This window comes from Periplaneta americana, chromosome 5 (assembly GCF_040183065.1).
Source record: "Periplaneta americana isolate PAMFEO1 chromosome 5, P.americana_PAMFEO1_priV1, whole genome shotgun sequence".
Classification (NCBI taxonomy): domain Eukaryota; kingdom Metazoa; phylum Arthropoda; class Insecta; order Blattodea; family Blattidae; genus Periplaneta; species Periplaneta americana.
The window spans coordinates 126,274,739-126,301,621 of NC_091121.1; the positions used below are offsets into that span (position 1 = coordinate 126,274,739).

Consider the following 26,883-nt stretch of genomic DNA (forward strand, 5'->3'; position numbering starts at 1 on the left):
GCTGTGTTGCGCCACTGCAGATTTTTCCGGGTAATACAGCCTCAGGTTCCTCTTATGTTCTTTGATTCTGTCTTCTATTGTGCGGCCAGTCTGCCCTATGTATACTTCGCCACACTCGCATGGAATCTTGTAAATCCCTGGAGTCCTTACATACAGTGTTAATGATGTTATTTGCATCACCTCCTTTATAAATAAGTATTGTTCGTTTCATTTTCAGTTGTTTAGGTATGTAATTAAATTTAAGCATGGCATTAGATACGGTAGCAAAGTAAGAAATTTTGTAGTTTTGAGATGTCTCAAGACTTGAGCCGTAACTTTGTCAGGACTAGGAGCTGTGTCGATTTTAATACTAAAGAGTGCCTTATGAATTTCATCTTCACTAATTATATCTTCAGAAAAGTCATGATGAGAAGGTTTCTCAGATAAAGAAGGAGATAGATTATTTTCTTTGCTAAATATTTTAGTGAAATGTTTCATAAGGAAGAAAGTGGGATTTTGCATGACTGCTTATTTGATTCTGTCAATTACTAGATATTGGATCTTTAGGTTTTACCTATTGTTTTCCTTAATAGCCTATCACGCCAATCAGTAACTATTATTTATATTATATGCCTGCTATTATAATAATGAAATTTTATAGTGCCTATACACACCTATTTTCACCTTACAACCTATTTTCGCTTTTCTGCACCTGTAACAACCGTTTTTCGCCTTAAATCATATTTAAATCGTATTTCCTGTCAAAACAAGCAGTAAGAATCCAAAATATTAAAAATATTAATTCTCGAAGACGGAATTCGTGAGGGATTGACATTGTCAAAGCCTAACAAATTATATTGCAATAGTCAGGTAAATGGGCATGACAATCTTTGAAGGCAGAAAAGTGTTGGTCCTTTTATTTATGGCGATAGCAGCAGCCAGATCAAAAGACCTTGTCAACAATAGTTATCCACGCAAAATCCATTGTGAAAAGTTTAAGATTTCTTTTTCACCACATTTCCGAAACAGTTATACTAGACAGTCTAGAAAACTGCTTCATAATTTTGGTATCGTGTTTCTGTGCTTGTGCTATAAAATACCGAAACTGAAAACTTCCAAAAGTGTATTAATAAGACAATGGATTTCATATTTCCATTTTTTTACGACAGATGGGAAAGTGGTTTTGTGCCAGACTTGTAATAAAAAGGTAAATGTAATTTTTATTATACAAATAATTTTTTTCTTATTCCATATACGAATATATATCTGATTTTTCATTTCACAAGAATACTTGGCCTGTGTTTATGTAGGTCTACACGTTTATATTGTGAATTTATTTCACCTCAACAATAGGATTTTATTCTTCCAACAATAATTCCTTTCTACAATTCGCCTTAAACGCTCTTGTCAACAATTGGATTTTCACTCAACACAGTATTCGTTATAGCACTCCACCGACGACAATGACAATTTACTTGGACTAGTACGAACAACAATGAACTGTTAATCTTAACTAATATTTACAAAGCACTATTTACAAATCAGAACTATCAGTTCTCAGTTCACAGTTCTTCTAGCTCAGTCACTCGAGTTCACAGTATCTCGAACCACAGACCTTCAGAGACAGTCCACTGTACTCGAACTCAGGTCCCTCCAACTGCGGTCCACTGCACTCGAACTCAGGTCCCTCCAACTGCGGTCCACTGCACTCGAACTCAGGCCTTCGGATGCTGATACAGTTGCGGACGCACACTCGAGTCGAACTCCGGTACACAAGACTGGCTTGCTTGCTCTGGCTTACTCACTGACTGAATAACTGAAAACTCTATCTCGTTCCTTCGCGTCCGTAATTTATAACCACAGCGACGTAGCCTCGAAAGTTCCACGCGTCTCTAGAGATGGCACTCCAGAAAAATCCAGAGCCCTCTCCTCTCTACCAGCACCAGATGCGTGCACACTCTCTCTCCACTCTCTCGCTGCGTAGGCCCTTCCCCCTTACTTCTCTCCGCCGTGCGCCGTCCCCGCGCGATCTGCTTTCTTGCGGGACGCTGGTCGTGAGTTCGAATCTCACGTCGCTGTCACAATATTTAATACGTGGCCATACAAACGTAGGTCAGAATATAAGGGCAGTTTTCAGTAAAATGACACTCCTACACTACATGGTACTGGTACTAATTTAAATGTACATTACAAGTTTCATTCATCAATGAAATAACATTCTAAAACTATAATGTTTCATTTTTGCAATGTTAAATTTATTGCAATTTCAGCAATTGTCTAAAAGCCTAAATTTTCAAGCATTATGGTACCAATACTGTCATTTCTCTATTTTTAAATAGGTAAATTTTTTCGTGAAAGATGGCTCTGCGCTAAGAATGTGTGTTGACAATATAAATCATTTCAGTACTCCTTGTACCTGATTGTTTTTAATGAAGAAAGGCTTATTTCACAGCATAGTTTAACAAATACATAACATAACAACCTGCCTATACAGGCATATGGTCAATAATTAATAATTATTATGTTGTAAACATTACACTTCGATCTGAGCACAACACTCTTTAATATTTATATAAACGACCTTCCATCAATAATACAAACTTCAGAAACCAAAATTGCTTTATTTGCTGACGACGTAGTCATTTGGACTCCAGGTTCTCCAAAAAAACCTAAATTAATTAAAGACAGAATAGAAACAGCCCTAAACAAAGTACATGAATGGAGCTCCAAAAACCTCATGACTATTAATTTAGAAAAAACAACTTATGAATTATTTACACTAAAATATAAACCAGTGAATATTAACATAAATTATAATGATAAACCACTCTACGCAGTTAATGATGCCAAATACTTGGGCATCACTTTCGACAGAAAACTTAGTTGGAAAAAACATATAACAAACATCTCAGAAAAGGTTGAAAAGAAACTGCAAATCCTGAAAAGGTTAGCTGGTGCTAAATGGGGCTGCTCAAGGAGAGTCCTTAATACAACATACAAAATGTATATTAAACCAAACCTCTTGTACTGTTCTGAAGCTTTAATAACAGCAGCAAATGCTAACATCAATAAACTTGAACAAATACAAAATCAGGCTCTTCGCCTAATCACTGGAGCAGTTAAATCCACACCTGTTGATACCATGCTTGCCTTAACACGGATCCCATCAATAACAACAAAAATAGAAAAACAAGCACTGCTCCAACATGAGAAAATGTTACGACTGCCAAACTCTAAATGGACAGAAAAGAACCTCCCTTCTTCAATCCTTAAAACTCATAGTAGTTTCCTAGAAAAGATAACACAGATTAAATCCAAATTGAGCATTCCTAATACAAGAGAAAATTTACTTATAAGAGAAAATCCATTGGAATTATTGCAACCTACCTTCAGTTTGGAATTAACAGAGGAAATAAGTAAATCAGACACACCAAAAGAAATACAAAAACTTCTAGCACTGGAAACGATCAATACTAGATACCCTACAGAAGAATGGCTACACATATATACTGATGGATCAACCACAGAAAACCTTACTGGAGCTGGAGTTACATGTAATTACACATTTTTCCTTTTATCATTCTGTTGGCAGAGACACAACAAATTATGATGGTGAAATAGAGGCTATACACATTGCTCTCCGACAATTATTAAATCTTCCCTTAAATAAATATAACAAGACAGTAATTCTTTCAGATTCTAAAGCTGCAATCCAGGGAATATGTTCAAATGCTACAAAGAAGTCAACAAAAATAAGAGAATGCTACAAAATGTTAACACAACTCCAAAAAGTTAATAAGATTGTCCGTCTCCAATGGATTCTAGCACACTGTGGAGTCATGGGGAATGAAACCGCAGACACACTTGCCAAGAAAGGCACAACAATAAAATAAAAATCTAAATTTAATTTCTCATATTCCTCAATAAAACGCTTGATCACTACAAAATTTTCTCATTCATATCTACAAGAAATAGAATCAAATGCTAAAGACAAAAAATGGATTACACTACTTTCCAACCCATATAATCCTCCAGAGACCAAGGAAAACAGCAGTTGCAGTCTTCAGACTATTGACAAATCATGACTGTCTAGCAAGTCATCTCTACAGATTAGGTATCTCAGCTTCACCCATATGTATCCTGTGTAACGATCCAGCAGAAATGAATGAAGACCACTTGAAGACCTGTGAAGCATTAAGATCAGAAGAAACTACAGTTCAAAAGTATTGGAAAGCACGACTGCTAATGGCTTCACTGCCAAATGCAAGGCACTAGATAACAACAACAACAACATTACACTTCGATCTTAAATCGTTTGTTCTTGAGTCTATAACATTAGTGAATCATTAAGAATTGTTAATTAAATTTGGAATTCATTTATAAATTTGTAAAATGTAGTTCTATTAAATCAACTAATAATAATTTTAATTATTTCTGAGAAATCTGAATCAATATTTAGGTTCCTGCCAATAAGAGGAATCATAGTACAATATGAAAAAAAGGAATGCATCAGGAAAACACAAAAAAGAAACAATTCCACAAACAAATTTTGCTTACACAACCCGTGTCTTCAGAAAGGAAAAGTCAATTCTATTTTGACATGTGTGAAGCACTTGCAGCAAGTAACATTCCCTGGAATGTAATCGAAAATCCAGTAATGAAGTCTATTTGAGGCGCCCGAGATCAAAATGGGCTATGTGACTTTTTTTCAGAAAATGAGTTATTGACGTCATTGGCAAGTTTGGGTTGAATACTTTACACTGTGAAAGGTGCAGTTTCAAAATGGTTTATTTTAGGCATGTAAAATGCATGGAGAAAATTAGTACTTGTATCAAAATGGGATATGTTATTATTAATGAATTGATCAAAATGGGATATGTCAGCCGTTATTTGAACAGATCAAAATGGGCTATATTTCATATCTTTACATTATATTTCCAGAGCATATGAAACAGAATGGTCTATGTTTGCCAAAGTTTGTGTGGTTTAAGTTTTTCCGGTAGATTTTTCAGAAAACTAACATGGTTTAGACCTTAGTTACACAGTAATTATGGCTCTACAATTCTGTTCTAATTTATAAGGCAAGGTCTGTATTGCTATGAAAAATATTTATTTAAACTAATGTAATAGGCGTTAATTTATGAATTACGGTAATACTACGTCAGACAGAAGATTACAGGCTATGACTGCTCAACGTATTCATCTGCTAAGAGTGAAAAGTTTTTATGAAATCAAGAATGAGATGTATCCAGACCTTCTCACTTTGATCTATGATTGTCAGCAAAATTTGGCATTTCCACGTCTTCTAACCAAGCAACATATTAAGCCAGCCAATATTACATGTATAATGCTACAGTAGTTGAGCAGAGGTAAGACAAAATATTGAGACATAGTGCATTTTCTTACACATGCTAGAACAGGTATGCTCAAAATTGTAAAAGCCCCGATTACATGGATGATGCTGCACTGCATAACATACACAGTGTACGGACTGGGCTCCGCAACTACATTGCAGCACCGCCCGTGGCATAGTTCTTACACTCTTACAAATAAGATAATAAACTGAATTTGAAAAAGGAAAGAGTATACACTGCAATATTCAGTTAGTACATTATTTATTATATTTAATATAGTTATGATATAATAATATCATAGATATCATTTTCATATTCCACCATATAGCCTACTTTGGGGTCTATTCAACATCTGGATTCTTTTCTGCAAGTAATTGGGAATCTATTTCCAACGAATTTACTGCAATGCGCTAAAGATGCTCATCTATTAATCGGGACCTATGTTTGGATTTAGTAACCTTCATTCTCGAAAATAATTGTTCGCACACATATGTCGAGGCGAAGGTAGCTAACATAGTAGCAACGAATAAGCTCATCTTGTAATATTTAGTTTTGTTCTTTTAAATAATTCTATGCTTGTCAAATCATATTCTCTGCATTTAGTTCTGAATTCTACGTTACTTAGTAAATCAATTAACTCGTCCTGGAACTGCACTCTCACGGATTGTACTAAATTTATGAAAAGATTAACAAAAATACTAATATCACTCTCCATACGTCTAAAATCACTAAATCTATATTCTGTGAATTCACATTTGAACTGTTGCAGTAGCCTAACTATATTTTGTTCAGGCACCATACATCTCTTTACAAGTTCACCATCCGTGAAGGGTTTTAGTGCCTTAGCTAATTCCCAACATACTATATAGGCTAACTTGCTCCAAAACATAGACTCTGAATTGTTCGACTCTCTTCAATGTTTGGCCTTTCATGAAGTGCTTTCAATTCTTGAAGCTGTAGTGCACGTTGCATCCCTGAAAAATTATTTTATCAAAATATCTCTTTCTGCTGGAATAATATCACCACAATAATAATAATAATAATAATAATAATAATAATAATAATAATAATAATAATAATAATAATAATAATAATAATAATAATAACAACAACATTGGTATATGAAAATAGGCTATATTACAGAAAACAGCTTCTCTGTCACTTCGGCATGTTCTGGGTAGCAGAGCCTATAATGTAGTTTTATGTTGCTCAGTAGTATTCCTGTCAATACCTTACAATATAGTAATCACTTTCCATTTTCACCGAACGTACAACAAAAATAGGCTTCCTCCCACACTGTACGGAATGATCGTTTGCTTACAGAAGGTTTTGACTGTGTCATTGTCCAGCACTGTTCGTGCGTTTACTAAGTACTTGAACTGCCTTCTGTAGCCATCCATCGAGCTTCGAACGGGGAACAGCACACTCTACATTCGAAGGTTGTGATTACAGAACGTAATCGCGAGTCAGAGAATGAGCATACCTGTGCTAGAACATGAGACTTCTAAAGGAAATTCTGAAGGAATAGACTGATATGTAATGATATGAATGGAATTGAGAAAATTCTTTTGCTCTCAAATGGATGAGAGTCACAAAAATGCTACTATAATATCGATGATCTGTTGATGGTTCTACAGTGAAGGTGAAATATGACGAGATTCTATTCTCTCTTCTTGGACACAGTTTTCTACCCTGCGACAATATATTCGGAAAAGTGGAGAATCGAATAAAAAAATAAGAGGTAATTGTGTTACCAAAAGAATATCATATTATCACTGGGAAACATGCAACTGTAATCAAGGTTGGCAATGAAGAATGTCCAATCCGTAAGTGAAAGAAATTTACAAAAGACATGGTGAAACCGACCAGCTCCATTCTATTTAAGATCTCATTATTTAAACATCTTTTTTCTTCATCTTGTTTAAAGGACAAGCATGTTTACACTTTTAGAGCAAACAATATCATATGGACTGTGCAAACGAGGAAAATTTTTCTGTAGGTTATCAATACATCGATACATCATGGATGTAGAAGGATTGTTGTAGAAACATTTTGGATTGTTCTGGAAAGGAGAAGACCATTCACAGATAAACCTGCAAATTCGTATGACCAGGAATGTGCCAACAAACGAACAAGATGGAGAAGAGGACGTTAATGGCCTTTGCAGATGCTTTTCCCTTGTTAGGTTAGGTTAGGTCACGGTGGCTACGGGCGGTTAGGACAACCCTTTGCACATCGGTCATACTGAGACGTATTGTGCACCCAGAATTTATGGGATGAATGAGGATGAGGGTGCATGTCACCCCTCATCTGCTCACCCAATGGAGGCCTCCTACCCTCACACCGAAAAGGTGACCAAGCAGCATAGGATCCATTCCAACGGCCCTTCCAAGGTGTTGGAGTGCCCTTGGAAGTACTCTTAAGGAATGAATCCTGACAGAGATATAGCGGAAGGTGCACACCTGCCGAGTAACGGTTAGAGTGTCTAGCTGTGAAACCAGGTGGCCCGGGTTCGATTTCCGCTCGGGACAAATTACCTGGTTGAGGTTTTTTCCGGGGTTTTCCCTCAACCCAATATGAGCAAATGCTGGGTAACTTTCGGTGTTGGACCCCGGACTCATATCGCCGGCATTATCACCTTCATCTCATTCAGACACTAAATAACCTAAGATGTTGATAAAGCGTCGTAAAATAACCTACTAAAATAAAAATAAAAAATATAGCGGAAGGGTGGGAACCAAAGAACGGTTGGCTATTGAATGAGATGAGAAAGATGAATGATTTGATATGAAAATCTAAATTCTTTTCTACACGGGAGGGGAAGAGAAAATGGAACATTGCAATGAAAATTCCAACCCGGCATTTGGCTAAGCAACATTCAGGTTAGTTGGTTTGGGAATCGAACCACGGACCCCACGAATGCGAGTCCCATGCAAAATGCTCGGATATTTTCCTTGTTAAAGATTCCTGTGAACATGTTTGAAGAGTGATTTTGTTATAATTTTCGTAAAACCATGCAATTACTCTAATTATTAAGTAAAACACTTCCAGTTCTTGAAGTTTCTTGTGACTGTTTTGGGAATAGTGCTATTAAAAACAAAATAAAAGTATTTCGAAATCTTTATTTTAACAAAATCATGTTCAAAAGCATAATTAGATCAAATAATGTAAAATTAGAGTAATGAGTTTCAAAATAAATGTATCAAAATGGGATATCAAAATTTAAATTTTCTTACAAAACGAATATTTGAACATTATGATTTGAATAAACATGATAGGCATGTTTACTACTGACATCTTCATCAATTAGAGCCATTCCCGCATTTGTATCTTTCTTGTATGAGATGTAGGACATTTTTACATTTTTCTTAAAATTTACTTTGGATGACATAGCCCATTTTGATCTCGGGCCCCTCATTTTGGAAAAGTACTGCAAAGAAACAATAGCATCCGAGTCCAGTCTCAGGAAAAATTATCTTGAAATGGTTTATGAATCCAAACTCAATGAAATAAGAGCTAAAATAGGTGATTCTTGGATATGGATATCTGTAGACGAAACCACTGATGCACTAGGATGGAGCATAACAAATTTAATTGTAGGCAACATGAATGAAGAGAAACCTCAAAATTTTAATCTTATATATTGCAAGATGCTAGAGAAAAAAATGCTGAATCAGTTGCTTATTTCGTGAACTCTGGTCTGAAGCTATATATCCTAATGGTGTAAAAGATGAAATGGTATTACTCCTTTACACAGATTCAGCATCATACATGTTAGAAGCTGATAAGTTGCTAAAAGCATTTTTTTAAAACTTGATGCATTATTATTTTTCTCACGCATGCACTTCATTGTGTAGCAGAAGAAATTATAAATCAGTTCCCAAAAGTGAACGACTTGATATCTTCAGTAAAGAAAGTATTTTTAAAGTCAAGCACAAGAATAGCGGCTTTTAAAGAAAAGTGTCCAAATCTGCTCCTGCCTTCAGCACCAATTTTAACTACATGGGGTACAATATTAAAAGCTGTGCAGTACTACAGCGAAAATGTTGACTCTATAGACAAAGTTGTCAATAGTTTCTCGGAAAATGACTCTCAGTACATTAAGATGGCTCAGAATGTACTGAGAGGGAAAGAATTAAGGAAGGATCTGGTGTAGATTCGCGCTAATTTCACGTTCCTGGAGAAACTATAAAACAATTAGAGTCATCAAAACGCAGTCTCACTGAATCAACGTCGATATTTAGAAAAGCAGAATGTCAAGTAAAACAAGCTTCTGAGAAAGTCGGAGAAATTGCTTTGAAAAAACTTGAAATGGTGCTCGCCAGAAATCTGGGGTATTCAGTGTTGAAAAATGTATCAGATATTTTGAATGGATGTAATGAAGAAGGATTTAATCCAGTTACAGTCTCTTCGTTCAAGCATGTTCCAGTTACTTCAGCAGGTGTTGAAAGATCCTTCTCTGTATTCAAGTTAATACTCTCTTTCTTTATACGTATCCATTGGTGATCTGAATTGCTGGCTTAAGACAAATTCTACTCTGTTCTTGCGAAATTATTTTAACTGTTTAAGGCAGAGATGTAAAAATGTGGTTTGCGGAGTGATTTTCTCTCATTATCTCCTCCTTCTGATTTAGGTGTGCACAATGGAATTGAGGGAGAATCGCATGACTTTGACATAAACAGCCCCTCTCTCAGTGTTACATCAGTACTGTATGCTAGTATGGAGAGGATTAATACATCATGCACGATTTCTCCTTATTTACATCCCTGGTTTAAGGCTTGTTATATGATGGTAATATAATTTGTGTCTTTACTTAGTTTCATGGAAATTCGTTACATCATACAACTTAGTCTCGTTCTATTTATTCTATTCAGAGCTAAATAAAAGACAGGGTCAGCAGAAGTTTTTTTTTTTTTTAAGTGAATCCACATAGTCGCGGAACTGTTTGATATGTATGTGTTAAAATGTCGTGTAAAAACCTTACGACATTTAGATTGGGTATTTAAATCATTAAGAGGTTATTTAGGCCTACCATTTTCTCTTATTTCTGATTTTTCTTGAAATGAATGAGAGCTAAATGAGCGTAATAAAAGTTTCCCAATGGCACACACACACAAGTAACTGGCTCGGGACAGCTCTGTTCTATGCCAACACTCAGGCAACCACTCCCTGCCTCCTTGCTTCCAAGACATTCCATCATTGCATAAAACTAACAGAGCTGTTTTGTCCTTTCATTAACAAATTCACACAAGGTAATATCTAGTAAGTCCTTCCCATAATATTACACCATAAAAGCACGTAATTCCATTAACTACAATCTCTTAAACATTAATAATAACTTGCACTGAGGTTAACGAACTTGACTCAACACTGCACTTATCGTGAGAGGAGCTGCTGACAAGAGCGCTTCCAAGACTTGGCCCTTAGTGCACACTAGGGTGGAGTGAATCTATACATGAAATTGTTTTTAATCTGTTTTCTAAATGTAATAGTTGCAAAAATCTGTCTTTTCACTTAATTTAGGAATGTGAAAAATATGGACTTTCTATATTTAATTTTTGAGGTGCCCCAAGGGCTTTCAAGTTTCTTAAAATTATATTTTTTTGCCTTTTTTTATATTCGTTCTATTATTTTGTTTTTCATTATATAGCTAGTGAATTGCTGTAAAATCACATATTTAAACTTCATTTGAAAGACTCTAAATTGGGGTTACAGTACACATTATTTTTGAGGAGATTCAAAGGTACAAAATATTTTACGTAAAATATGATAAAAATTCCATTTAAGCCCATTTATTTTTTTTAGTTAGAATTTATTTAGTACATAGCCAAAAGCGTATTAGAGTCTAACTGAATAGATCTCGTTTACATTTTTATTTAGAAGTAATAAAGAATAATCATAACTGAAACTGACAATTAAAAAAAATAATTCTTGGAAAACAGAAATATCACAATGAGTAATTTTTCTTTGTTTCAAAATAAGGCATCTTCTTGCGAGATATAAGTCTTCCCTTGCTTCTTGACCACAGACAGCTTTAGACGCTTCCATCACCAGTTTGATACATCATTCCACTGCTTGCATGTGGCATGGGAAGAGTGGAACACTACCTTCTGGTATGAAACCACATACAACAATACCTTTCAACCTATCAAGAAAGAATTCTTTTGTCAAAGGTGGCTCACTCACTTTCAAGCCACAATATGAGTTCAGTGTAGTCTACAGCCTTACAATTTAAAACAAAGATTACAAATTTTCATATTCCTATAATCTTCTGCGGCGATCTTGTTTTCAGAATACGACGATGGGCTAGTTCTTGTATTGATTTTCTTTCGTCAGCTAGAATGCATAACAGGAGGTTCTCTGGATGCCCAAAATATCAATTACTTTGAATAACTGGGTCGATTGTTTTAAATCATCACTAAGGTAACGGTTTTATGGTTGACTATAAGTGGTTTGCTCCTTTCGTGAATGAAGAATTAGTCAATCTCAAACCACATTGGTCCATACACTTTCATTACAAATTCTGCCATAGTTCTGAGATTTTCACTCGGATTCAGTGTTGCAACATACAGATGCAAAATTCTGTTTGCAGTTGTAAGCCATTTGGAGTATGAAAGTTGACCTGGCTCCTTTCCTGCAGATCCAGTGAACATTTTCCTGTCACAGTAGCCATCATTATTTGGTCTGTACTGAGATCTGCTTCATCCATTACTGAAGGCAGACTGGTAAAAATACTTTTGAATTCTATAACGGGAAATTTTTCGCAGCTATTTAATTACTTCCCTAGTCTTCCTGAGAAGCAATAGAGTCCTGTAGTGTGGCCATCTAGATGTTGCAGCAAATGACGTAAAGCAGTTTATTTGCATGAAGCAGACAGATGAACCATTGCAATGGTTTATTCAGTTCTTCTTCCAAAAGCTGTATGACATCTCATCTTGATCCAGTGTTTACAACTGTGCCATCGCAGACAACAACTGATAACTATGACAGATCTATTGAATTACAATTTAAATAGTTCATTATGCCAGTTTTTGTGGTTTCTACTGACCCGAATCACATGTCACATGGCCAATGTAAATATTTTCAGATTGTGATACTAATACAAAGTGGTCTTATATTAATTACATCGTACCTAAGAGTTTTGTGATTATGCCCAATTTTCTTATAAATAGAGGTTTCTGTGACACTTTAAGATGAAAAAACAGGTGACCAAAAGTATGCAGAGTCTTTTAACATGTATTTTTTAAACATTTTCCTGGTATCCTGTTCAGATTAAACCACTGAAGAATATTCTGTTGCTAAAAAATCTGAACCTCCAAATTTTGTTAAAATTTCAAAATATGGGGCACCTCTAAATATTAAGCTAGAGAGAGAGAAAAAAAAAAAAATATATATATATTTTGCATTCTTCTTTATGACATCACTCCACAACTTTTCCCTGGTATTACATTTTGATTCCATAAACTTCACATTTTCACTCTACACTAGTGCACACGCGCAACCACATGTTGTAATGCTGCTATGTGCGACTGTGAGAGTGCAAGGCGGCACACACACTATACTGTTAGTTATAGAGCAGGCAACATAATGTTTCCAAGAGTTGACATAATGAGCATGCAGAAACCCAGTTTATTTCTTAGTAAATAAATAATGAAATATAGACCTATAGAGTGAAAAATTATTATTAAAATTGAAAACTAAAGAGAAGCGCTGTTTTCACTGCTTCCATTGACTCCTTGCCACTGTATAACATATTTGTATCATCAGCAAATAAAACTGTCTTAGCAAAAGGTATATGATCTGGTAGATCATTAATATAGAACTATAAGAAAAAAAAGTAGGCCTACTGGTCCAAGAATTGAGTCCTGGGGAACATCATGTTTCATAGTGGTGGAGTCGAATGTATTATGTTTATTTCTACAAATTATTTTCGACTATCAAGATACCATTTAAACAAGTTACATGCTAGGCCTCTTATATCATATGGTTCTAGTTTAACTATTAATAGATCATGGTTTACTACGTCAAAGGCTTTAATGAACTCTATAAAGAGACCAAGGCTATTTTCTTTCTTATCTTTTGCTTCGAGAAGATTTTCAGTGAAGGAAAAGAGAGTATCACTTGTCTGATTCTTCCGAAAGCCAAATTAAAAGTTTAAAGAAATATTTTGCGATTCATGAAAAGAAATTAGCTTCTTCTACATGATTTTTTCTAAGATTTTTGAGAATACTGAGAGCAATGGTATTTGTCTATAATTTTCCATGTTTTGTTTGTTACCTTTTTTTAAAGATTGGATGAACTTTTGCTATTTTTAAACACCCTGGAAAGATTCCTGTTGATAAGGAATTGTTACATATATCAGCTACGGGCACAGAAATAAGTATTCATCAGCACCGTATGAAAATTTATTTTTAGAAAATGAATAGTTCTGGTGATTTCATCATTATTAACAGGGAATAGAAAAATTGTTTTAGCTATGCCTATTGGTACAGATTTATAATTTAATGGTGGGGTCATATTTTTATTTATGTTTTTTGCCATATTGGTGAAATATTCATTGAAAATTTCTGCTATTTCCGTTGGATATGTTATTGTGTTGTTTTATACGCTTATTTTGATATTGTCTATCCCTTTTTTGGAGATTTTTAACTGTTTCTTTGTTTATGACTTCCCAGACAGTTTTACCCTTATTTTCCGCTTTTAAAACAAAATTACAATTATCTACCTTTTTTTGCTTTTCCTATTGCTTTATTTAGCCCATTGTGCGTCCAACTCAAAGAGATTAAATAGGACTCATAGACAAGTGCAGACTTTAATAAAATGACTAGTTTAATCTCTTTTAAATTATATTGGAGTGTAGGCTTTCACGGCCGGCGTCAATAGTAGAAAAGTTTTCCGGGCTATGAGGCCGTGGTCTGTTGGTTGTGAGACCACGGCCTCATAGCCCGGAAAACTTTTCTACTCTTTTAAATTCTCAGAGTCCAATCAGTGCTTTTAAAATTTAGGAAATTGGAAGAGAATATATGAAATATCGAACACTAGCGCCATCATCATCTTTCACTTTTTTTCTTACATCTCCTCCTGAAAGACTTGGCAAAATCCCGAATCCTCAGTGCTGTAAGAATATTGTTCCAATACTTGGAAGGCAAGAACTACTGGCCTCACTAGGATTTTGAATCAATTACAGTTCTATTACATAGCGAATTAAATTCTGTAAATCATCTCTAGTATATTACTAATACTTACATCAGCAACTTTGAGAGCTTTTAATTCCTCTTTCTTTTTTCTCTCGAAGAATCCAGCCTGAAACAGTAATTAAAAATGGTAAGAATATCAATAACAATAAAATGCTTAATCTAATTAGGGTATATTTTATTTCTTTCCCAAATTATTTTATGTAACATCTGTGTTGCAACGTGGGAAACTGGCTTAAGAGAAATCACAGCATTATGGATTGCCAATATGGTATCTCTGTTTTAGTTTTAAGATGCAGTGATGTTTTCTCACTGAAATAAATTCGTTGTTCGAAAATCATTGCCTGTATCATTATTGATGAAAAAATATATATTATAGTCTCGCACATTCACGCATTAACACGTATGACAATCAGTAGTACTGCCGGGATCAGATAACTATAGTCCTGTCGCTCTAATTTCCGGCAGCCAATCGCGTTGCAGGTCGACTACATTTAAACGTGTGCGTCTTGTGACTCGCTTATGAAGACATTCATTTCTTAAGGCTCGATAAATACTTAATATAATCGCCCGCCATTTTGGCTCTTTCGTTGGCGTTCACAGAAAGCATACAAAGACATTATTTGCTGCTCAATTATTTGCTGAATTACAGTGTGTTTGGTTTATTATCATAGGAGCTGCAACATGATAATGTTTAACGGTACGGCAAATAGATTCCTCGTATGGTAGCTCGGCAACGAAAGAACAAAAATGGCGAATGATACTACCTACCTAGACTTTATAGAGCCTTCACTTCCTAAGACGTAAGCAAAAAGGAGGAGTCACGCCGGGAATAACAGCGTCGTGACTATGGTGAACCGAGGCTCATAGTGCATTACTAGTATTGATACCAAGCCAGTACATTGACCTGTTACATAGGCTTCCCACTCATTCTTACACTTCCATGCTAGTTAACTGGCCAGGACAGTATCAGTAACTATGTCATACAATTTATTTGTATGTTTGTTAAAAATTAAATATATGATGACAGTTGTAAACACATTATTGAATTAAATCTTGTCTGAATTAAATAATAAATTCTTAAAATATTCCTCATCCCACCTAACAATAGAAGTTAAAATTTTAGAAATGAACATAAAAATTTAGTTAAAATCCCTACGGTTTATTTAATTCGAGGAATATCACTTTTGTTGATGTCGTACAAAATTTTGTCCAATATTCTTTTGAGAAGATTAACTCCATATGTAGAAATTATTGGGGATCATCAGTGTTGTTTTAGGCGTAATAGGTCAACTATTGATCAGATATTTTGTATTCGACAGATAATGGAGAAAAAAATGGGAGTATAAGGGTACAGTGCATCAGTTATTCATAGATTTCAAAAAGGCATATGACTCTGTTAAGAGAGAAGTTTTATATGATATTCTTATTGAATTTGGTATTCCTGAGAAACTAGTTCGATTAATTAAAATGTGTCTCAGTGAAACATACAGCAGAGTCCGTATGGGTCAGTTTCTGTCAGATGCATTTCCAATTCACTATGGGCTAAAGCAAGGAGATGCACTATCACCTTTATTTTTTAACTTTGCTCTAGAGTATGCCATTAGGAAAGTTCAGGATAACAGAGAGGGTTTGGAATTGATCAGATTACATCAGTTGCTTGTCTATGTGGATGACGTGAATATGTTAGGAAAAAATCCACAAACTATTAGGGAAAACACGAAAATTTTACTTGAAACAAGTAAGGAGATAGGTTTGGAAGTAAATCCCGAAAAGACAAAGTATATGATTATGTCTCGTTTACGAGAATATTGTACGAAATGGAAATATAAAAATTGGAAACATATCCTTTGAAGAGGTGGAAAAATTCAAATACCTGGGAGCAACAGTAACAAATATAAATGATACTCGGGAGGAAATTAAACACAGAATAAATATGGGAAATGCCTGTTATTATTCGGTTGAGAACCTTTTATCATCCAGTCTGCTATCAAAAAATATGAAAGTTAGAATTTATAAAACAATTATATTATTGGTTGCTATTTATGGTTGTGAAACTTGGACTCTCACTTTGAGAGGAACATAGGTTAAGGGTGTTTGAGAATAAGGTGTTTAGGAAAATATTTGGGGCTAAGAGGGATGAAGTTACAGGAGAATGGAAAATTACACAACAGAGAACTGCACGCATTGTATTCTTCACCTGACATAATTAGGAACATTAAACCCAGACGTTTGAGATGGGCAGGGCATGTAGCACGTATGGGGAATCCAGAAATGTTAGTTGGGAGCCGGAGGGAAAAAGACCTTTGGGGAGGCCGAGACGTAATGGGAAGACAATATTAAAATGGATTTGAGAGAGGTGGGATATGATGATAGAGACTGGATTATTCTTGCTCAGGATAGGGACCAATGGCGGGCTTATGTGAGGGCGGCAATGAACCTCCGAGTTCCTTAAAAGCTAGTAAGTAAGTAAGTAAGTATGTTTTATTTAATTGACTACTTATTTGTATTTTCATAGAGATATTATATTATCAAACAATAGAATTGAGAAAAATAAAGTTTGAACAATAAGTGCAATGCTTACAATACTAGGGAGAATTTTTAAAATAATATTACAATAGTAATTTCATTATTGGAATCGTGTTTAACTTATGTCATAATATGTGCAATGATTACGGTGAAATTTACTTATTACAAGCCTTCTGTTAAGCATATCTTACCTTCATTAAACCTAATACAAGGAACATGAATAGCAGGATACCACCTATGATTGCTAGTGCATAAATCCAAGTTGCGACTACTGTTTTTTTGACAGTCCCAATGAAAATGGAAGACACTGTTACTGAATGTCTCCTGCAAGCATAAAGCACGTATCACTATTAAGGTCTCACATCCATAATTATGCTAGCATAAATCTTTAACTATTTTATGCTAGGAAACATCACATTAAAGTATGGTAAATCTTTGGTTTACAAATGTAATTTATTCATTTATTTATTATAACTCAAGAGTGATGTTGAATACGAACGTATCAGTACTTTCTTCCAGTATGGTACTGAAGTTAAAAGAGCTTTTCGACTCTGAATCTCATGTGGCTGAATAGTGTTTGTGGGAATACATTTTCGTTCAAAAGTTTTTATTTAACAACGTCTTTATAATACTTATCCAGTACTTGGAAGAAACTTGACTCTCAAAACAGTTTTATCATTTGAAGCTCAGAAAATCTAGCAGCATTACGAATTCTGATTCACTTTGTGGGAGGTTATCTAGGATTTCCAGTTCACTCACATTTCGTATTTTGCGCTCTAAAGAGCAGAGATACTGTATGTAATAAAATATTCAGTTTTGAGCTAGTTTCGACTTCCCACAATGCAAATTTGTGCTGGAGAAAATGTTTACACTTATTCCATTATTTCTTGTTTGGCTTGTTAAAGTTGAGTGTCCTGTTTGTGCCATAATGAGTACAAATTACCCTATTATTACCGGAATAATGTAAATTACATTTCTGGAAATAATAAAAAAAAAAGATTGAATGGCTAAATGTGTGGACTTGAAGTACAGTTGACTCCTAAAATTGATCATATTCTTTCATTATCATTAGGGCTAGGATTTTGATGACCTATAGATCATGAAAAAATGTCCTAAAACAATGCATTTATGACCTAAAAATCTTAAAAAAAAAAATGCCCTTAAAAATGCCCTAAAATTGTTCTTACATAATTGGCTTAGCAGGAAAAGAGGTTTTGTACTACTTCATATTTAGACTAGTAATTAAATTAAATTCTAGTACCAACATTTAAATTTATTTAATTTTACATAATTTTTTCTAAGTGGTACAATTTCATTAATTATTTTACCTGATGTAGTTTCCATGTAGTCCACCACAAAGCCACTCTTATCCGGAATTAGCAGGTATAGGGGAGTCTATATTGAAGGGGTGGTTGGAGTGTACTACATTAAAATGGAGATATTTGTGTAGAAAAACGATTAAAATATTATACAAAATAATGGGTATTAGTCACCAGCATAGCTTGGTCGGTTAAGGCGCTTGCCTGCCAATCCAGAGTTGCACTCGGTCGTGAATTCAATTCTCGCTTGGGCTGATTATCTGGTTGGGTTTTTCCGAGGTTTTTCCGAACCGTAAGACAAATGTCAGGTAATCTATGGCGAATCCTCGACCTCATCTCGCCAAATATCATATCGCTATCACCAATTCCATCGACGCTAAATAACCTCGTAGTTGATACAGCGTCGTGAAATAACCAAGTAAAAAAAATGGGTATTAATGGACAAAATATGTAGACAAAATATCAAAGGAAATAAACATTATTTTATATTAATAATGGGAATTTATGGCCAAAATTAAATGAAAATTCCTAAAAAATGCAAAAAAAAAAAATGCCCTAACAAATGTGTCTTAAAACACTCAGTTTATCACATAACATATAAATACTAAAGCAGCTATGTTTCTGGCTTACTAGAAAAAAGATGCAATTTCATCAAAATCCTAGCCCTAATTATCATTAATTTCTTTTCGATATCTCTGCACTTTAAAGCAGTAAGTACCAGTAATGTTTGAGCTGGAATACATATATCTTATATGAAAAATAATCTTTGAAATGACTGAAAGATTTACCAAACAGGTTCCCATCATTATGAGAAGAAAACAAAGGCAATGGTTTTCCGTTTTCTAATAGTTCGCTCAGTTATTGTTAGATACAGGAAAGCAACTAGAACTGACAATATAAATTCTGAAAATATTAAATATAGTGGCATTTTTTAAAAATTAAGATTATTACATCTCTTAAATTTATATTGGCATAGCTGTCAAGTGGCCAGGGCATTAGTTTATTATATGCTTCGTGCAAATCTATTCGAAATTTCAGATTATTTGTCATAATTTATTATAAGAACAATAAGGCCACTTTCAGATTTCACATTTCTTCACTGTGACTATGCACATCAAGTCACAGTGAATTATAGTTATCTATGGCAGGCCTAGGCAACTTTAAGCCATAAATGATCTAGTTGTTGGCCAGGCCTGGCATAGTTGATCTACTTTCAAGACTAAAAACAAAAATGATGTACTGTTGCATATTCCTAAGTTAAAAGAAGGAAATATTCCATAGTAATAAAAACAAACCATTTTTCCTTTAAAACCAAATCACATCTATTATAAAATACAACAAAATACAATAATACATTTGCACCTGCCTTCTTGAATCAATGTGATGTCTGTGTCTCCATTGTATTCACCAAGTTTTGGAAATCAGGGGGATAGTTTGTAAGAGCAAGCCTCAAAGAATCTTGCAAATGTTTATCAGTGAGACTTGAGCAGTCAGAAGTTTTAATCGTGTTTAAAAATGAAAATGATGATTCACAGAGATATGTTGAGCCAAAAATGGCGTGGATCATTTAATTGCAGCTTCTTAAGTACTGGTATTTATCCGTGGGCACTAATTTTCATAATGATGAATCACCAACATGAGTTTTCAAAATAATGTCATTCTGCAGTTTTATAATTTAATTTTCCAGACTTAGCTTGCTAATTCCAAATTCCAAAAATTTCACTCAATAGGGCTGCAGTTTTCTTGACATCCAAATCTGATTTAAATGGACAGACCATATACTGAACAATTTTTTAACATTTTGGAATTCACTGAACTTTCCTTCAGGCTCATTTAGAACACCATCAATTTCAGTTATGTGCTTGTCTTTTTCAAATAATGTTTTTGGGTAACTCTCCAAATGGTCCTGAATATTAGGAAAATGAGAAAAATCTTTGTCTTTGAGATCATTCATCATGCGAACAAACTTACTTTTGTACAAGAAAATTGTGTTTATCATCTCTCCGATGTACTTGTTTTTGCCCTGTTATTATACGTTCATTTCACTAAGAGTGCCAGTAAAGTCAACTAAAACAGTAAGATCACACGGCCACTGTTTGTCTTCCAACTGCTTATACTCATCTTTCCTCTCCTTCAAGAATGATTTTACTTCATTCAGCAAACTGCGAACTCTATGTAAAAATCTGCTTCTACTTAGCCATCGCACTTCAGTGTACAAAATGATGTTCCCTCATCAAGAGTTAAATTGAAGAGACGCCTCTGGAGAGATTTTCCACGAATAAAGTAGACTATTTTACAGGTTATGTTCATTATGTTACTTGTATTTAACCTCTTACTGCCTAATATTTGTTGATGTATTATGCAGTGATAAGGAATGAAATCTGGAAAATCATCGCGTTGTCTGCTAAGGGCAATAAATCCATTATTAAAACTAGTCATGGCTTTTGCACCATCACTGGTGATTGACACAAGCTTGAACAGTGGGAGTTTCGTCTTCTTAAAAAAACTGTAGACAGCATTAAATACAGTGGGTCTTGCTTTTAAAGAAACCATACTAAGAAACTCCTCCTTGATGGTAAAATCCTGGAAAACCATGTGGATAAAGATCAAAATATGGGTTGTATCCCTAACATCAAAAGATTCGTCTAACTGGAGAGAAAATGTTTCATAGTCAACGACATCCTTCTGGAGTTGTTCCTCCAGATTAGCAGATATACCTTATACTCGATGATCTACTGTTCTTCTAGAGAGCTGAAAATCTTAAATTGCAGTTTTTATTTCATTCTTGTTTTTAAACCCACTGAAGAAGTTATCAATAAATTTCCATATAAAACTTTCATAAAGTCCGTCCACTGAATGACTTAAATCTCCTGGTGATTAAGTTACTTGCTTTAAATGAGGCCATCATAACATTGTTAGAATGTGTTGTTGGCTTTGACAGCAACATTTGCAGAGCTGTCAGTTTGGATTTCAGTTACTTCAACTTGAAGTTACGTAATTCACTTTTCAGCAGAAAATTTCGATCATATTTGCTACGATGGAGAGCATTATAATGTCGCTCTATATTCCCTTTCCTTGGGAACGACACAGAGGCTTGGCAAATTAAAGAGCAACACTTATCTCTAACCACAGTAAAGAAATATTCACTTTCGTCGTCATGGAAGTATGGTAATATGTTTTACTTTTCTTTACTGCACACTCATTATGTATGTATCTGAACACTACTAAAACAAAAACCTCTAAATTCGCGTTCGTTAATCATAAACATAGGCGGAAAATCTTTGTTTGTTCATACTTCATGTTGTACATGTGTACAATCATAGGCAGAGAGAGAACCGTTTCCTTGGGAGGGGGGGGGGGGGGCAAAGCAAAACCATAGAATCCCCATATAATGGAGTTATGGGAGATATCATTTATCTCTTCTCCTATTATAGCTTCACTGTGGTACAGTATATCGGAATATGTTCATTTAATAAAGGTATTTTCGGGAGGCATGTTTCTTACATCCATATTCGCGATGTTTCAAACCGAGTTGTATAGGACTTGAACTGTAGATCTACTATAAATTATAATAGGGCATAACTTAAAACAATCTCCGTCTTTTTCTCTCTCGTTCAGAAACACGTGCATACATCAATAAAACTACGTAACAGTGCTATCAGAAATTTTTTTATATGAAGCTTACCTTCCTGAAAATATTATATGAAATGTAAATTATAATTATTTTATTTAATCTCGTCTTTAAGTTTACACATTATACCGGGATCACTTTCCTTTTTTCTGCATTGTTGTGCAGTATGTTATTCATACATCTCCAAGTGGCGGGCTGTACACCTGCAGACTTCTAACACATGAGTACAGGCTGTTACAAAAGAAAAATTACAGTGCTTCCATTCCCTTAATGAGGTATAAGAATTATTATACATTCAGAAATTTAAAATAAATATTATAGTCTAGACACATGATCTGAAGACATTAATTCATCAATTTAAGCACAGAAACTTAACCATAAACAAAAGCAAAAAAAGATATTTTGAATTCAATATTATCTAAAGTTAATAGAAAAAAAAAAAGGTCAGACAAGTTTGGGGAGGGGGGCATTCCATAACTGCGCCTATGCGTACAATCTAAACAATATCAAAGAAATATCGAATATGTCCATGTTTCTGCCTCATACAATGCCACACTTTGCACAAAGCACTTCACTAGTCTATGAACTCATATTTCGGAGATTAGTACACAATTTAAAAGAACATTATGTACAGCAAACATTAGTCCGTACAAAAGTTTGGACAATATAACATGAGCATTAAACTTGAAAAACAAAAATTTCGAAACAAAAATGGTGATTTGTTGGTAAATCAAATTGTTTAATTCATTGTAACTCAGAAACCAGTAACGATTTTGAGTAGGGATCATTTTTAAAAATAATTTCCATTCTTTCTCAACATTTCTCGCGCTTTGACCCTCCTCCCCCCCTCCCACCGTGTAAAGTGTAAAATAATAAAGTTTGCCACTTATCAACTTTTGAAGGCGTAAAAATCTATATTCTGAATAGATTACTTTGCAGTTAATTTTTTCTATGCTTTCCTCAGACACTGGGCTATCAATAAAAAATTACAGAGCAATTGATAGACTATCATAGGAGCTACGACATGATAAATATTAACGGAGAGTGAAGTACCACCCTCGTCTCCTAACTGCAATTGGCAACGAAAGAACCAAAATGGCGGACAATTATACCTATTCTTTAGAGAACTCTACACTGCATTAATACCATCACCATAGAGATCATTTTGCATGTAACATTATTAAGAGTTACTTTATTTTTATCCTTTACACTATATTGCAGGTTACATCAGCCCACGCTGCTAAGGAGCAAGATCCGTATAGAGTTTTATAGAAATGGTAACAGACAAGTTTTCAGAATAGGTGCCCAATTAAAACGTTCGACATTAAAATCTCCTGATGCAGGCAAGGTAACTGCAAAGAAATATCTTTATCATGATCAACTTACATTCTTAAAGAAGAATACAATTTCAAAACAACCTGAATCCAGCTTTATGATCGATAATCTAGACAATGTTGAAGAAATACATAACCAGGGACTTTGAGTTAAAGTAGCAACATATTCCTTCAAAGAGTAATGCAAAAAAGCGAAAGATAAAATATTGACGGAAGTATAATGGAAACAAAAGATTCCAGTAAATCATCACATGTCATACCCTCACTGTACCAGTTACTCCTATATATATAATATAATATATATATATATATATATATATATATATATATATATATATACAGGGTGATTCACGAGGATTTACCGCCACTTACGGAGCTTATTTCTGAAGACATTTTGAGCAAAAAATGTCCTATAAACATGGATCCTATTCTCAATATTTACAGTTAAGTTTTGTTATTAGAACGCATTGTTGTGAACAACGTGTGATCTTGGTCAGTGAGCAGCCAGCACAAGCGCTATGGAAATCAAAGATAGCGTATGAAGTTATGTAGAGCAACGAGTGCCGTTCACAAGCGTGTGGCCAAGTGTATTGAAGCGCACAGCGACATTTTTTAAAATGTGTTGTAAACTCTCCAAGACTGTAAATTAGGATGCTAAATTGAATTTCAAATAATCAAGTCGGTGGAAGTGACGTGATTTGTAATAATTGTTGTGATAAGTGCGTAAGAATAATGTAATTTTCTAGTTAAAAATAGAGAAAGATGTCTGTACGAAGCAACTAAGAAGTTCACAGCACATTTTTAGCTTCACAATACTTGCCAAATAAAGAAATGATACTTCTGAATGGTTCATTCTCTATTGTATTATTATTTTACCTTCAAACTAAAGAAAAAACGTATTTTACAAACAACTTTAAATTAATGTAACTCTGAAAATATTGAGAATAGGAACTATGTTTATATAACTTTTTTTGCTCAAAATGTCTTTAGGAATAAGCTCCATAAGTGGCAGTCAATCCTCGTGAATAACCCTGTGTGTTTGTGTGTGTGTGTGTGTGTGTGCATATATAAGTCTATTATACGTTTTGAGATTAAATAATTATATCGAAATTTTAAACTAGCTGGCAACATCACAGTGCCCAAGTTTTCACACGAAGGCACTGAACTCATCCGAAGTGAAAAGTAAACAAAAGGTTACATATTGCAAAATCAAGTGACTGCTTCGGCCTGTGTTTTTCTCGACCAAATTTAAAATAAATTAAAATTATATATATATAGCCAGATATGCTGTGCAGTCTTCACAAACCCAACAAATGAATTCCACCAACTATCCAATTGAATATTAAAATGTTCATTCTATGGAAAATTTTCCAGGATTGAATAACCACCCTACAACAAATATGCCCACTACGAGAATAAAAGTCATAACTGCTCAATGAGGGTAGGCCTACATAGATCCAATATCCTCTAGTTCACAAAATTCAGAAATGCCTGATCATTCACGTCCAAGTAATTGATTTTTCACTGCTTTTGGCTCAAATTTCAGTGATGTATTTTTTTCCTCTAAATGTTCTGGTTATTGAAATTACTTTATATTTCCTATAAATTCATTTGTATTCAACTAGAATGTAATTATTGTAATAAAATTAAATATGCACAACTTACTTCAATGTAATTGCCATTTTCTCTGAAGGAGATATTGCACCTCTCATTTTGGTATTCTGGTGAATTAAAGTGCAATTTAAACACTGAAGTAGTTAAGTGTTAGCATGGATAAACTGTGGATAAACTTCGGGGCTTCCTATTTCCTATTTCAGACTATTTCCTTAATCCAACTGCTCTGAAGATGACCACAACACAGCGGTCGAAACGTCAGCCACCAACACCAAGACAACGTGGTAGAAGCCCCGAAGTTTATCCACAGACCACTGGAGTAGTTCACCAAATGTTAATATAGACGTTCAAAAGTAATTGAAAAACTTCAATTAATCTTAATTTAATTCCTCAAAATAACATTGCAAACATTCCCATTGTGCCTTGTTCCAGATTTAATGGATGTACCAAGGAATTCTATGTCACTGGTCTTTGTTTTCTTAAATTGTAAGTCAAATTGCAAGATATGTAAACTTCTCTCTTTTGGTACTGAACAAAACCCCTTTAATTAATTGATGACTAGTGGACTTACTCCTGTTAAATATGTAATATTTGTCCGGCTTACAGCTGTTTCAGTGCATCACGCACCATCATCAGAGCCTACTAGATCGCGGCGTCATCTCGAACTTCTCTGCCTGTTAGGAGGGTGTGTTTTATTGTTGGAATGTGTTGGATTGTGGTCGACTCGAATAGTGTGTGTGTACTGAAATTGATCTGTGTGTTGAGGATTTCATCGGGGTGTGTTTTAGTGTGTTTGTATATTTCGTATTGTTCTAGTGTGTTGAGTTTTTGGTTCTTGGGTTGTGTGTGTAGGATTTCCATGTCCGTATTTATGTTATTGTATGTATGGTTGGCATTGGTTATGTGATCGGCGTATGTAGATGTGTTGTGTCCTCTGGTTATAGCTTTAATGTGTTCTTTGTAGCGAGTTTGGAATGATCTGCCTGTCTGTCCTATGTAGAACTTGTCGTAACTATTACATGTGAGTTTGTATACACCTGTGTGGTCGTATTTATTTGTTTGTGTTTTTTGTGTGTTGAGATGTCTTTGTAGTGTGTTTTCTGTTCTGTATGTTATGTTGTATTTCTGTTTTCTGAATGAAGATGCGATCTTATGTGTGCTTTTGTTTTCATATGTTAGTGTGATGTATTTCTTGTGTTCTTGTGTTTGTGTTGTGTTTTGTGTATTTATGTGTTTGTTAAGTTTTTGTTTTGTCTTCCTTATGATGTTGTCTATTATGTTTGGATTGTATCCGTTTTCTTGTGCTATAAATTTGATTGTGTTCACTTCTTCATTGTAGTGTTGTTGGTTCATGGGTATGTTGAGTAATCTGTGTACCATTGTCCTGAATGCAGCATGTTTGTGTTGTATGGGGTGGTTAGATGTGTTGTGTATGTGTGTGGTGGTGGTGGTTGGTTTTCTGTATATTTTGAAGGTATGTTTGTTGTCGATTTTTGTTATGGTGATGTCTAGGAAATTTATGGAGTTGTTGTTTTCAAGTTCTAGTCTGTATTGAAGTTTTGGGTGTAATTTGTTTATGTATTGGTGTAGTTTGCGTATTTGTCTTTTGTTTCCTTTGTATAGTATGAGTATATCGTCTACATATCTGTGCCAGTATATTATGTTCTCTGCATACTTGTTGTGTTCATTGTTGAGTATGTATGTTTGTTCTATGTTGTGTAAAAATATCTCTGCTAGTATGCTGGATATGGGTGATCCCATTGGCAATCCTTCTGTTTGGGTGTAGTATTTGTTGTTGTGTGTGAAATAGTTTTGCTTTGTTATGATGTCTGTGATTTCGATGATTTCTTCGATGTATTCTTGTGGTGTGTTATTATCTGTGAGCATTCGTTTTAGTGTCTGTAATGTGTCCTGTATTGGTATATTAGT

At 34.5% G+C, this 26,883-nt stretch overlaps 1 protein-coding gene and 1 long non-coding RNA gene across 15 annotated transcripts in view; one reads left to right on the forward strand and one right to left on the reverse strand.

The window, feature by feature from the left end:
- Positions 1 to 26,883, forward strand: part of LOC138700176 (uncharacterized) — a 44,597-nt gene that overhangs the window by 16,060 nt on the left and 1,654 nt on the right. Inside the window, exon 2 of the long non-coding RNA XR_011332284.1 lies at positions 25,561 to 25,639. This is a non-coding gene — a long non-coding RNA (uncharacterized lncRNA). The remainder of the gene's footprint in view (positions 1 to 25,560; positions 25,640 to 26,883) is intronic.
- The window catches only part of LOC138700172 (integrin alpha-PS3-like), a 268,831-nt gene that overhangs the window by 6,317 nt on the left and 235,631 nt on the right, over positions 1 to 26,883 (reverse strand). For 13 of the 14 annotated variants that reach the window (XM_069826588.1, XM_069826584.1, XM_069826587.1 and 10 more), the window contains 2 exons: positions 17,248 to 17,380; positions 14,580 to 14,636 (listed from right to left, as the gene is read on the reverse strand). In XM_069826588.1, the coding sequence (XP_069682689.1) occupies positions 14,580 to 14,636; positions 17,248 to 17,380 (190 nt within the window). Of the gene's footprint in view, positions 1 to 2; positions 6,308 to 14,579; positions 14,637 to 17,247; positions 17,381 to 26,883 lie in introns of those variants that run through there. The other variant, XM_069826581.1, reaches the window with a different exon arrangement.